The 15,138-nt window shown below is 31.9% G+C and overlaps 1 protein-coding gene across 3 annotated transcripts in view; it reads right to left on the reverse strand.

Annotated features, from left to right (window-relative positions):
- LOC123672019 (nuclear hormone receptor FTZ-F1) overlaps positions 1-15,138 on the reverse strand; it is a 159,534-nt gene that overhangs the window by 61,818 nt on the left and 82,578 nt on the right. For 2 of the 3 annotated variants that reach the window (XM_045605966.1, XM_045605968.1), the window contains exon 2: positions 8,910-8,996. The exons of the other annotated variant lie outside the window; for it this stretch is intronic. In XM_045605966.1, the coding sequence (XP_045461922.1) occupies positions 8,910-8,996 (87 nt within the window). The remainder of the gene's footprint in view (positions 1-8,909; positions 8,997-15,138) is intronic. 3 annotated transcript variants of the gene reach the window in all.

Here is a 15,138-nt window from a genome sequence, read left to right on the forward strand (position 1 = left end):
CCAAACCGTTATGAAAAGGAGTAGAAAAAATCAAATTTGGATAGTTTGAACATTAAGCTAAAAAAAAGGTACTCTTGTTTATCGTCGATAAAATGAATCGTTTTTGATGTTTTGAAATCAAAATAAGAAAGGAATTAATTTTTTTATTTCTATTAAAAAGAACCATGAACTTTTCAAAAACTTTGAAATATAAAATAATAAATATCACTTCTTGCAAGCTTTAAGAGAGTACATTTCTAAAAAATAATGCCAATAGACCTTGAGGTCGCAGTGGACTGTCTTACTAACTACAAACTATAACGTGCTTTTCTGTGCCAAAACTGCATAGTTAAGAATCTTTATAAATTTGTCAGATTCAATAACATAAACTAGAAATTTTTTGTTCCTTAAATAACTTTCGTATCGAAATAGAATTCATGGTTCTTTTTCATAGAATAAAAAAAATAATTCCTTTATTTTGTTTTCCGAAAACGGTTCATTTTATCGACGATAAACAAGAGTACCTTTTTTTCGGCTTAATGTTCAAGCTATCCAAATTTGTTTTTTCTATTCCTTATCATACAGTGTCTATTCCTTATCATACAGTGTGTTGAAAAGGTAAGCATTAAAATGCACAACCTAGTCCGCCCCTGGTACTTCTTTACTACTGTTCATCATATAAAATTCCTTTAAATTATATCAAGTATTTAGAAATTTATTCCACTTAAATGGATTTCCAGTAACGTCTTTTAGGAGGCCGTATCTGCGTAGGGAGGGCCTATAGGAAAAAAAAATATGGGAACTTGTCATCTTTTTTTTATGTTTTATCTGAATCCGAGAGATTTTCCACATTTTCCCGGCAGCCTGTATATGTATACCATAGAATTTTGAATTGCCATGGAATTGACAGGCGTGACAATTGTATTTGTAATTCAATTGATCTGACATTTGAAAGGTAAACGAAGAAGTAAGTATGGTTATGTCAGTCAGTCTCATTCTATTTCAATTTTGTGGCTTGAATCAAAGAAGAAACAGTATTTATATCCGTACGTGCAAAAGCACTGAATCATTTTTAAGAAAGAGTAAACGACTTTATTTCAAAATGAAATGATTTTTCAATGTCCTTTTTCTGATCAAATCCAGTTCTTAATTCGACATATGGTTTTTTTTCATGAAAAAGTTATTTCAATTGAAGTGTGCTCGATGAATAAAGGAGCTGTTTCGAAAAGTGTTCCTTGAAATTGTGATAGTTTTTACAACTAAACTTATGTTGATGATTACGAATCATAAATTAGGAAATTTAATCTTTTTATACACAATCAATTTTAATATTGAAAAACCCCATTTTTCATACTCTCACTCTCTCACTCACTTCATACTTATTGGTTATTGGTATCAACACTATTAATTTAAAAATTCAGTTTCCATTTGAACGTGGAACCTATTTAAAATATCAAACGATTAAATTTAACTCGCGCCACATTTGCGATGAATAAATTCCATTTTAATGACATGATATCCTCCTACAAATGACAACCGTCAATTGAAATGAACACTTTCCGCGTTCTAGTAAACAGTTTATTTACTGCCAATTTCGAAAGTCCCACCAGAATTACCTGAGAACATATTTCACAACATTCCGAAGAAAGTCGAATAATTTACGATGTCTAATAGCATTTTTGAGAAAGTGAACGAATAATAAAGTCCCATATTTGTGTCCCAAATAACTGAATTTTATGGGGTAGTTACAGTATCGGTACTTTTTGATACTAGTGCCCCTTGTCCCTTATGTGCCGATGAGGGGTGATTGGACATTTCGACTTGGACAGTTAGATTTTATTGGGGTGGAGTAGACATTTTCGGAAGTTGTTATTTTATTGCTCCTTCTGACTTTTTGTCGGATGACGCTGTGAAAGCATGGGAAAAAAGTTTGAGAAACCGGTAAATTTTCATCTTGATTGTGATTTTTTCAATATAAGACGCTGAATATTTCCCACGAACTTGATTTTCAACATAACAACATCCCAATAGATCTAATCAGACAAACGTATATCCTACGTCAATTCAATTCCAGAACAAAAAGTAAGAATGAATTAGAAAAGCGGTAATATTAAACCTCTCAATTTTTTTTATTTGAAAATTAATATTTGTATTTTTTGAAAAAATATATTTACGTCAACAATAAATACGCTGCAGTGATCTCTTTTGTATCTTTTATCGACTGAAATCGGTTATCCCGAAGAGTCGGTAGAATCCTTATTTAAAAATTACGTTGGTTTTTTGATAAGAATTATTGTACTCAGAAATAGTGTCGGTTCCTGAGCGCAGAAGAACTAAGGGTTCTTTGACACTGACAGATCACTTTTCATTATAAAATTAGTTGAGGCTGTATCTAAAAGCTTTTGCACCTACAGAGTTAGTTTTGTCTCTCAAATTGTAGTAAATTGGGTCTTCTTCAAAGAAGTTTTACGCATGAATGAACGGGCGTTCAGAAGCTAATCATTTTATATAATGTTTTATTTGAAGCGTTCTTTTGGAGGTGAGTCCACTTGCCTTTGAAAAAAAAATAATAAAAAATGTATGAAAAATTTATAATTCCTCCAATTGTGCCATAATTTCCCGATACTTATTTGACATAATTGAAATAGGATAGTTTGTATGAAATTCGTTTGTGTTATGAATGAGCTTCTCTCTATTATTTTGACAAGCATTATTCTTCCAATTATGAGTAATAATTATAAAACCCATAATAATCAAAATAATTTCAATACCTTCCAACAGAAAAGTTAAATTCCAATGGAATATGAAAATTTCTCTATTGGATGGCTATTGAATTGTCAAGTGAGAATGAAATAAGCCTGTAAAAATACACCAAATAAATACGAAAGTTTTCAGGCGGTTAATCTTCGTCGAAAATTAAAAGGATATTTCATGTAAAAAAACCCCGCAGACTCTAAAAAAAAATTTCCTGGAATTGGTGATAAATTGAAAACATGGCAATTTTTGAGCGCGTTTTACAGATAAAAAAGGACCTGTGAATATTTTTATAAATTTATAAAATAAGTCTGTAAAAATATACCAAATAAGTACAAAAGTTTTTAGGCGGTTAATCTTTGTCGAAAATTAAAAGGCGCGCAGGCCCTAAAAAATTTTTTTCCTTAAATTGGCGATAAAGGCAATAAAGATGAAAAAATTCCAATGAATATTTTCATAAACTTGTTGTGATATTTCAGAGGGACGAAAGAAACATACTCTATTTTCAACAGAACCATCTAACGAAATATAATTTCTCAAAAATATTTTTTCAAAATAAGGAATCATTGCAAATTTTCTCAACTGTTTTGTTGGGTCCGTGAAAAAAATGTTCCCTGATAAAAATAAATATATATTGCACGAACGGATATTCTGTAAATGGAATCGAAAAAATCATGTAAGTGACTGCCACCTTTTTTATTGGTAGAGCATGATGGCAATTCTTTCAACTCTTTAGCAATTTTAGGAAAAAGTAGTTGGAAGCGTTTGAATTTCCAGAAGGATAAAAAATAAGGATTTTCTCGCTAAAAACTTCCGCACTCATTTGGTAACACCTTATAAATATACTTAATGTTTTATGCTACAAAAACTTGAAAAATGTTTCCCTTATATTCCTTATACCTACTCTAAATTTGACTTCTTTCGGTTTTATACATAATTCAACTAATCGATAAAATTTCTTGAATGAACTTTCTGAGGAAATCCTCAAAGAAGTTCTCATTCAATGAACTAGTTTAGTGATGTTGATAATACTATATTCGACACGATAGAATTAAAATATAGAGCAAAACTGATAAATCAGTGAAAAAATTTTGAAAATCCATCAATAAATGACTGAGAAATAGATTATTTAAATTTACGTATTTTAGCGCGGAACGTCTTTGGTCTCCGACTCGTCTGTGACGTCACGCCACTTGCCTGTGATCGCTACACCATAAATTACGTTTTAATACTTAGCCGCGCCAAGGCTCTCGCGCCGTTTGTAGTTGTACAGTGTAGTTTTAACTCGAGTTTTGTTTTTATGTCACCATAATGGAAGAAGGCTTCGTGAAAGGACAAAGTGACAATTTGCCTAAAATAGATATATTCGCAGTGATGGAGTTTTTTTCTTCAAATCCATCTTATGTCAGTGCAGAAATAAAAGGAGTTAAACTTTTCAAGTAAGTATCTACTTTTGAGTTTGCTTCATCATGGTTCAACTTATAACGATGATTTATTTAAAAAACGTTTCATAAACAGTTTGTAGTTGAGTACTGGTTGTTGAAGTCTATCAATGGCAAAACATATTTATGTGATGAGTAAAAAGTAAAAAGAGAAAATAGTAATTTATATGTATGTATATAGTTAGTTATTTCAGCCATCGTGTAACGAACAAAATAAAAAACACGACACGAACGGCACAAGTGATTGTACACCAATGAATTCGTAAGCACTCTGCGAATACCAGTCGTCTAGTGTGTGACGTCACGCCACTTACACGTACTATGAAATTATTCTTCCAAGCGCAACTTCAAAGTCCCATAACTTTTTCATTTCTAGAGATATTTCAATGATTCTTCCACATTTTTGTTTCATTTTACTTAAATTTGTAGAATTGATCCTAAACAAAAAAATTAAAACTAGTCCATTCGAATAGATGATCGTTTTTTGAAATATATAACATAACTTATGGTAAGCTTGGTGCGAAATGACATAATTTTTTAGTCGATATCAATTCGCATGTTCACTAATCTATCGAAAATATTCAATGAACTTCAAAGCGAAAAGAATCAATCATCTGTTTCTGTATCTGTTTCTCATCTCTATCGGTTGAAAATTCTTTCAGAGTACTGATTAATTCAGTGGAGCTTGACATCTTGCGTTATATATGCAAGATGAAGTGTTTCTGGTTATTGTTCATGTATATAAACATTTTGGTTCATCACTTCTAAAAATAAACCTTCATAATCATTGTTGATGTGAAAATATTCCAATTCCTCAAAAATTTCCACAGTTAAATGTTGGTTATAGTAGAGCATCTCACAAAAAAGTTTCATACAAACATTCATTATTCTACTTATTTCAATTATATCTACATAAGCATCTCAAAATTTTGAAAATGTTCAATATACATTATCCTGTCATCATTTTTGATATTTATATTGATTCTGTCTGATTAAATTGAACATTATTATTACAAAAACATAGTGCTTTTATTTTTATTAGCTTGCTGAATGCGAAAAAAAATAGTAGTTTTTGAATGGTGAAAGCGAAATTGGAATATTATCATGAAAAAAATTGCTTGGTATATTTCCTCTATATTGAGCCTTTCTGTGCTGAGATATTCGCTTTGTATAAATAGGGGAATATATTGAACACACACACACGATAAACGCTAACAAGTAAATATTTACAGAGTTAACATATTGTCGGAAGGGAGTTTCGAGATTATGGATATTTATCAAAGGAACTTGAAATGAAAATTTCGCCAAACGAGGAAGGATGTATGAAATATTTATTATTGACATGCGGAATTTCTGTATTCGCAAAAATAAGAATTTGAATCGTTTTGCTCGTTGATAGAATTTCGCATCATTATGATTTTCACAATTTTTTTTCACAGCATCTCAAATGTCTCTACCTGATTGAAAGTTGATAGTCCATAATCAATTGCTCTCTGAATTAAAAAAAAAAAACTTTGTTGATTATCATGAAAGCAGCAAAATCTACTTGTTTTCCCCCATTAACAGATATCACATTCCTTTAGATCTTCGAAATGCCTTAAAATGCAGCAGATTGTGACCTGATATAATCATTTTATGGAGGAAGAGACTAATAAAAAAAGCTTCATAATCGGTAGGTATGTAATACAGGGTGGTCTAGATTTTCGTATAACTTTGGTATCGGATATAACAACTTCTTTAATAAAAAAAGTGTTTATAAATATACATATATCCTAACAAGCTTCGTTTTCGAGATACAAAGTGTTATAATTTGAAAAAAAACAGTTGTTCACTTATAACTCTAGTATAAATACATTCATTGTTTTTAGGTTTTGAAGTCTTGATTATATAATGTTTCGAATTAGCTAAGTGCCTCCTGCCAAAATTATCCAGTGGCATAGATATATAGGCTGCAATAATCGTTTTCTTATTGAAAACTTTTTTTTGAAAAAGTTGTTTAATTTTTGAAACCAACAGAGCTTGTACTATTTCTATGGAGAAAATCGAGTTCAAAGCAAATACGATCCACAAACATCTACAAAAATTAAATTTCATATTTTCCCATTTAATTTGTGATGAATGGAAGTACAAAAATTGATGTAGTATATTGAAACGCTTTCAGATGGCATTTAATTGAACATTTCTGAAAGATACTCGAACCAAAAATTTTGGTGAATATTTTTATTGTTTAAGAGTCTGATGAATTTTCTTCCTGAAATGTTCAATTGAAAGCGTTATGATACACTACGCAAACTTTTATATTTTCATTTATGACTAATCGTAGTACGAAGAACAGGGGTTGAAAGTAGTGAAGAAATTGAGTACAAGAGCTGCATAAATGTGTACATTGAGATATATTTTTCAATTTTTTTCTCAAAAATGTTCTTTACCAACTCATTATACATGTATACAGGAACTTTTTTATGAGAAGAGTTGCACTAAATATGGAACACCCTATACAATTTCAATTCTCATTTATTTGTAATTTTATTTTATAGAAACACGATGATTAAATGAGGAATACCTATGTAATAAGGAATATGAGATGACTGTAATATTGCATTATGAACCTAAACAACCTCTAAATACACTAAATAATTCTTTCTCACAAAAATTAAGTATAAAAAGGATATGTGATTTCACTTCGTAGAAAAACCCTATTTATTCCCATCATTACTTATGCTCGAGCTCTGCAGACCACACGCAATTTTAATTGCTTATAATTCAAGACATATTACATACAAGTAACGAATAAGTAATCAATTTCAGGCTGGCTATGTTCGCTGTCACGTTTATTAATTAGTTTTTCAAGTTTCGCAAGTTAGTAGCTCCAAAACGCAAACACAACATATTCGAAAATCACGATTATACTTCTTCATAATAATAAGTAATTACAGTTATTACAAAAAATTTCAACAATTGCACGAACACCAAAATTCTCAACTATACATTTCAATTATCATGGTTTTCGTGAACGGAAGAACAATACGAAATTTTGAATGGAATTATTTTAATTTATGCAAATCAAATAACAAAAGAAGTTTTTATTTCAAACTGATTTTCACTTTAATTCAGGAGATTTATAAAAAAACAACGTAAAGTTGATATTATGATGATTTATTATGTCATTCTTTCACATAAAATATCTGAAATGAAGGAAAAAAGCTTCCTCTTGCTTTACTCAAGTTTTTTCCTGACAGAACATTATTTTCGGTCTTTAACATTATCTATATTGCATACGCGACCATATATTCAAAATTGTAGCTGATTTTTTTATGGGACAATTTTTGTATACGAACCGACAAAATCGCGTGAAATTCCAAGCTGATAACTTTATAAGAACCATAAAAAAACATTTCAAGAATCTCGCCGATTTTTGTGACATGACCAGAATCATAGAAAATTCAAGAAAAATATTGGAAAAGAAGTAGGTAGCCAATATTGTCGTGATAAATCATTTTACGTATGTTTAATATAGAATAAACATTTAGAGAAATAACCATTTAAAGATGTCAAATTTCGTCTTGATAGCATCATCAGAACCATAGAAAACTAAAACAGGATATAGCGAAACAAATTATCTAATAATAACAAATCCGACCAACTTGAGATTTTGCAAGTATGTATATCTATAAAACAACAATTTTGAGATTTTTGCTCATTTTCGTATTGATCGTGACATAAGGATCATAAAAAAAAAATTTCAGTATAATACCGAAAAAATATTCTGACAAGAATTAAAGAGCTTTTGAGCGCTCGTTTATAAGTTTTTTTGTGTTTTGTCGAATTTCAAATGAATGATTTTGTTGAGTTCGTTCGAAATTTTGTGTTGCAAATAATGGCAGAAAGCCATTGGAGAACCTGATCTATCAAAAACCAGAGCATATTAATGATATAAAATTTTTTAAAGCGGTAGTGCGGCAGTGTTCAGAGATTTATCACGTTCTTGAGTTGATACTATGAAAAGCACTGTTGTTTGGTTTTGTTACATTTGGTCAATTATACAGTGTGTCCGAACTACTTACAATTTTTTAAGTTCAATTATTCGAAAATGGTTACAAATCGATTTAACGATCTACAATCAAATGAAAAGATTTTTTTTTTAATCTATAAGTCAAGGATTATCACGGTATGAATCTGAAATATAATTTTCGATTTCTTTCGAAAGGAACCCTTCGTATATTTTTTGACTGTAGATCGCTAAGGCGATTTGCAACCATTTTCGGATAATTAAACTTGAAACTTGAACTGGGATACACTGTATAATTGACCAAATATAACAAAACACCGAAAGACAATGCTTTTAATAGTATCTCATATTAATTACTGTTCTTGAATACTCAGAAAATAGATGATTATCCAGGATAACAAATGAATTTTCAAGGGCCTCTAGCATCAAAACTAGCCTATAGAAAAACTTTTGCCTTTTGAACTTCTTGTATGGAATGACTACAACAATTCAAAAATTCAGCCAATTTGACAGTAGGCCGCTTTCTCTAATAAAGTGTGCGGTATCCTTTATCAAAAATTATCCTTGAGATAAAGAAAATGATAACCTCATTCTCAATGAATCACAAACAACATATAATGAACAGAAAAAAACTTTTTGCATGAAAGGAAATATTATGAAGAATGTTAATCTTGAAATCCAGGTGGGTTAGATTTGATGAGCTCGTGTGACGTCATCATACATACCTATTATTTTTTCAACACTTTTCGGTTCATCGGTTTCAGAACTAAGAACATACATTTCCAGGAAGTTATCCGCTTTTTTGTCCAAACCTGTGGAAGTAAATATTTCTACTTTAATCAACATTTTTTTTTCAGTGATTCATAAAATTAATGACAGTACCATGATTGGAAATAAACATAATTGATTCATTATTTTTTATAGCAGGATCAAATTGAAACTCAACAACAATTTCAGAATTTCTTGATAGAATAGCGAAAAAGATTAAGTTTTTTCTTCAAATCGAATATGGTGATGAATTTAAAATTGAATCAAATTTGTTTTTAATGCTTTCAATTGTGTAAAACGTAATAACGTTTTAAATTTTTGTTTAATCTCGATATGGGCAATGGAAAGTATATTGAAAACTACTCAACTACTTGCAAAGAAACATATTTTGCAGTTAGAACAAAGGCATCAACAACCAAATATGTTCTCAATTTCATATACTACGCGTAGATTGTTGATAAATCAAGATCTGTTTTATTTTTATTATTCATAATAAATGAAGATCTGAACCTTCTAACTATATATTTCTTGTGAACTAACTTAATGTAATAATTAAGAAAAACCGTGGTATGGAGCAACTCATAACAATCATAAACCTATGGAATCTTTTGAGGAAAAATGCTCCAACCCATCTGAAATTATTTCAGCTAACTTTTTGAATAAGGAAGAATTCATAAATCGAATGTGTGTATGGAATTTCACGAAAATATGTTGAAATCTGTTACATCATATTGCCCCTGATAACTGATTTGAAAAGAAGTTAGAAGGCTACAAATATAAGGAATAATTGTATTACGAGATTGTAGTCCCCAGATCTTAAAGATGAAGTATAATCTAGGAACCCTATTCTCAACAATTTTTTCCATATTCTTTCAAAGTGTATAGATTTCTATAAGTTCTTTGAACACTGAAAGTACTATAGGAAACTTCTACCGAAATTTTAATAGCTCGCAGTTTCATCACGTTAATGAAAAAAATTTAAAATATAATTTTTTTTGTGTGCTTATACCACTCAAACAACTTTACATTTTGCACAAATTTTTATAATTTTCAAATTTGGAGCTGGGAGTAGAGTCGAACGATTATTTTCGACTCTTTGCTGAAGAATTCGAATGAAAAATCGATTCTGTCCTAGAGATTTAAAATTTTCAAGGTGTGTGCATCAGAAGCCAAATATGTTCCTCGATTAACCCATACTTTTCGTGAGATTATTTTGAAATTTTTTTATAAAATTTCGATAGGTATCACATAATGTGTGTATGTAGAATTCCTTGATGAAATGATTAATTCGAGAATTGAGTTATGTATGTAGTATTCGTAGGAATAATATTAAGCTTTTCTGATGTGATAACTCTTCTAACCACAAATTTGTTTCAATCCTATCGGTTATTTGCAGAAAATGTCAAGATGTAAGAAGAATAAAGACATTTATTTTCAAAATAATTCGTGAATTGCAATCAGAAGATAATAAACAAATTTGAATGCAGAATAAGTTCTTCATGTCAAGTCAGACCTGTCCTCGGTTTTCTTTACTTTCCAGATAAGTTTTTACATATCATAAAATTATTCAAGTTCGGACAATTTATTCTCCATAGTCAGTTTTGTCTTTTTTTTTCATACCTCCAAAACAAATCCCTTCAATCTAGACCCCCGGAAACATTCGACAATCTCCTCATCTCCAAATCACTCATTTGGAGGAACAAGGAGCAAAACCAGGTCAAACGGGATACAGAAAATTCAGGTCACCTAGTTTCCCAGCCAACAGATATGTATTTACTTCCAAATAACAAATAAACTCCGTTCAATTTTATCTTAGCATATCCCCATAACACAGTTGTGTAAAAAACATCTTGCATTATTTATTCTCCCACGTTCTGATGCTGTTGATGCGGCTTAACCTGCTCTCTTTAAACGTACAGGCAATCGATTATCCCGGTTTATTTTCAGTATTTTCGGCGTATAAGCATGGCCTGAAAGATGCGTAGTATTAAGTAATTGATGGGGGATCGAGATGCCAGTAATTTTTCAATAGCTTCAAGTGTCTTGTTATCAAAACATTCTGATGCGCACTTCGATCGGTTTAAGTGGAGCGGTTTAAATTTTTGAAATTTTCCCGAGCAACAAAAACTGGGATAAATTAATTTTGTATGCGCAATTGGAAACGTAAGGTGGCAATTAGCAGCCAAGTGCGAAATAATTTCTATACACACGTTGCGCGGTATTCTCATACAGTGTTTTTCCATCGAAAATATATATGATGTTATTTTTCTTTGAACTTCTTTCTTTTCTAATCACAACTCTATGTTTAGCGAAAAATTATATCCTAATATTTCTACTACCGAACAGTTAAAATAGTAAAAACCAGTGATTACAAAATGAAAGTTTTTGTCAGACCGACCATATTTTCAGTTTTACTTTCAATTTTTCTTCATTAAATTGTAAAATCGGGCCCAAAAATGTGCCATTCATTTTTTTCTAGCTCAAAGGGATTTCGAGATCCCCTCAGTAGACAATGAATTTGGGACAAATATGTTCCCTGGTTCGAAAGTCATGATAATATTACATTTGTAACTTTTGCCACTGTCCACTTTGAACATCCTATTATAACTTGAGAACCAGCGTTGACCAGATTCTTCTAATCCTCTTATAAGACCATAAAGGTTACAGAAAACAAAACTAACATTTGAAATTAACCGGTAACCATTTTTTCATACATTCAGGTGCCTGGATCCTTTCATCAAAGTCCGACCATTACAACCTCATATTTCTACGTTTGCGCTTACGCAAATCAAAAAATTCAAAATTTTCAAGAAACCAACCCAATGTCAATACCTATACCAAATTTCAACAAAACCTGATGAAGTCCAAGGCTATTTTAAGGATTTGCGTATACCAAGAAATAGACACCAAGCGAAGTTATTCAGAATGGTCCAAAATGCATTCATCCCGAAAGTGACCACCTTCTAGCATCGATAGAGCCATATTGAAATATTTCCAATTTAGATACTACATCGAATCCAATGAATATCCAATTTATTTCAAACTTTCCATTCCTGCAATAGCGAAGGTGTAGGTACCAATGGCTTCCGAGTCTACCAAAGGTAGAAGGAGGATTTTGATCAATTTTGGGACGACCAAAATATTTGAACTACATGATTTTCTCCTCTTAATTCGACCATCTCATTGTGATTTTGGTCCTGGTCTGTCTATCTTCATAAGGTTTGTGGCTCCAAATCCTTATAACAGCCAACCAATGACTTCCGAGTCTACCGAAGGTAGAAGGAGGATTTTTGATCATTTTCGCAATGACCAAAATATTTGAACAACAAATTAAACATTATTTTCTGCTTTCAATTCGACCATCTCATTATGATACTGGTCCGGGTCTGTCTATGTTTGTGAGGTTTGTGGCCCCAAATCCTTATAACAGCCTAAATTCATCCTATTTTGATGAAATTATATGGATACAAAAAATTGAGTAAACCTGAATTCTCGCTATTTTAATGAAAATTGGTATGTATACTCAGGTTAGATCATAAGTATTTTCATAGGAATATCAGTTCTTTCGAATATACCAAGGGGTAACGTATTATTATTATTATTATTTGAACTGGGGTCGTTTTGGTTCGGTAAGCCTTCCGGGAACTGCGACCAAGCAGATCTTTTGTTCTCTACCCTACTCATTCATAGAAACTCAAGGAGGTTGTCAATGACGTTAATAAAACTGACAACCTCCTTAGAGGCCTTGGCCGTTACCTCTCTGGTATCCAGGACCGGCTTACCCATATGAATGGTTCTTAGGCCAGCCAGCTCCGGACACTTGCATACCATGTGTTCGGCTGTTTCTGCTTCCGATCCACAGAACCTGCAAATCTCGTCTGTTGACTTTCCCATACGGTACAAATGATGTTTGTACCGACAGTGCCCCGTCAGCAGTCCAACCATCACCCGAAGCTCGGCTCGTGACAGCTTCAAGAGCTTTTTGGCGTAGGTAGGTGAAATCGTCACGAATTTCTTTGCCTGAACAAGTCTAGGAGTGTTAGTCCAGTGGATTATCCTGTTGTTCAACTCCCATAGCTGGACCGCAGCTTTATATTGGTCTTTTCCTAGCCCACAGAAAGGCTCAGGTCCAGCAGGTGTTAACCTTGATGCACTTTTTGCAAGTTTATCAGCTTTTTCATTTCCTTCAACCCCACAGTGCCCTGGTAGCCATAGTAGAGTCCTCTGGCTAGTTGCTTTATGGTGTTACGGCCAAGTCAGCAGAGACCCCTGGCAACACGATTCCAGGGATCTCAGCGTGGTTTGGCTGTCCGTGGTGATGTAGATATGCGCCCCCTTGATGTTCATTTTGAGACACTCCTGGGCGCATACGTAAACAGCCATTTTCTCGGTCTGAAGAATCGAGGGAAGGGGTAACGTATATGTTAAACCTTTTGGTCTCAATATCCTGTTTTCCTCTGTTTCTTTCGGAAATATACTGGTAATAAACTTGAATAATTAAAAGACAAATTATGGAGCGTCGATCAATCGACTAATTGCGATGAGAAAACATTGTGTAACACCTAGCGGTAAAATCGTACTCTAATAGCTAATCCTCATTATTGAAGATAAACCGATAGAAATACACACATTAGATTACTTCGATTTCGGATAAACTGGAGCACGCAAACTGGTTCAGTCATCATCTGCTTCGAGTATTATGTATGTTGCGATTCACTTTCATTATGTTGCCTACTTGAAAACATCGTAATATCGCGGAGTCTATAAAAATTTAAACGATTATTGGTTTCGTCTGAAAATTTCCATTAAAAATTCATTCCGGTATTATGATTCACCATGAGATGATGAGAAGTGAAACTTCGTGTAGTTTTGGTTATATCGAATCAACATCAATGTTGTGAATTCAAGAATAATTTTTATGACCTAGTGATAAAAATGAGAGAAGCACTTTTGTGAAGTCGGGAGCTTTTGAGCACTCGTCGTTTATGCGCCTATTGCACCTTTGGAGACCACAAGAATGTTTATGAGTAAACATGAATGAACATGCCAGTGCTTTCCTCATTCTACTCATTTTTCTGGTTATAGTAACACCATGAACATGCAATTTTGGATAAGCTTAAATTTCTCAAGCAATGCATTTACTATTTATATAAAAGGTAAATTGAATTATTTTGTAAGAAAGGAGAAAATGATGAACTTTAAAGATTTTTTTTTGAACACTTTTCCTTGAATGATATAAAAACTTAAGAATTCTCAATTAGTTCTGCATTTAAGATAATAATCGCAGTCAAAGGATTGAATTGATGAAAAGGAATAGTTGTATCATTCGTTCTTGAAGGAACACGTAATAAGTATACCTACAATATAATTCATAAAGAGAAATTTCAACATTTCAATAAATTCGTAGGAATTCTATTAACATTTAAACATAGTTTATGACACATTTATGCATCCAATTATTTTTAATGATAATGCCATACAATACAATGATTTTTATTATTAAGTGGTGACTGATGCAGTACAGAAAAACTGTTCAAAGGAGATAGAGCACCTCAAAGTCAATAGGAAATGGGGCTTAAATGTCCCCTATATATTCAAAAGATTATTCAAAAAAAATACTACTGAAATGAATCTAGTGACTGCATTTTAACGAAAATTTTTTCAGGGAATAAAAAAGGAAATTGGAGTTTTTCAAATAATTTTGTTATCATCAATTGATTTTTCTTTTCTTCATATACCAACTTTCCAATCATACTATTTTTTTTCAACATCTAATACAGCATAGTTTTGCTTTTTCATACATATCATATCCTTCTCTGATCAAAATAATCGAAAATTCAAATCAAACTTGGTCAACGTAGCAAAAATTGACGAAAAATGAAGTAAGGTGGAAAATCTCTTAAAAACCACAAGAACTCAAATATCTCGGAAACTGTTGATTTTCAGATATCGATAAATATGACACAAACGACAGCGAGTGCGTATTACTAACATCTCCTCCAAGGTTCACGTCTAATTTGGAAACACCCTGTACACAGACACGGTTTCTATACTACTTTTTCAAAAAAAATTAACCAAAGAATCGAACCCTTCTTCTTACTCAGGCCATCCGATGAAGGCCAACTGTCAGACAAATTAACACATCTATGATCCTAAACAATCACCATTCTTCTTGTTTCAAGGTAA

This window comes from Harmonia axyridis, chromosome 2 (assembly GCF_914767665.1).
Source record: "Harmonia axyridis chromosome 2, icHarAxyr1.1, whole genome shotgun sequence".
In the NCBI taxonomy this organism is placed as follows: Eukaryota; Metazoa; Arthropoda; class Insecta; order Coleoptera; family Coccinellidae; genus Harmonia; species Harmonia axyridis.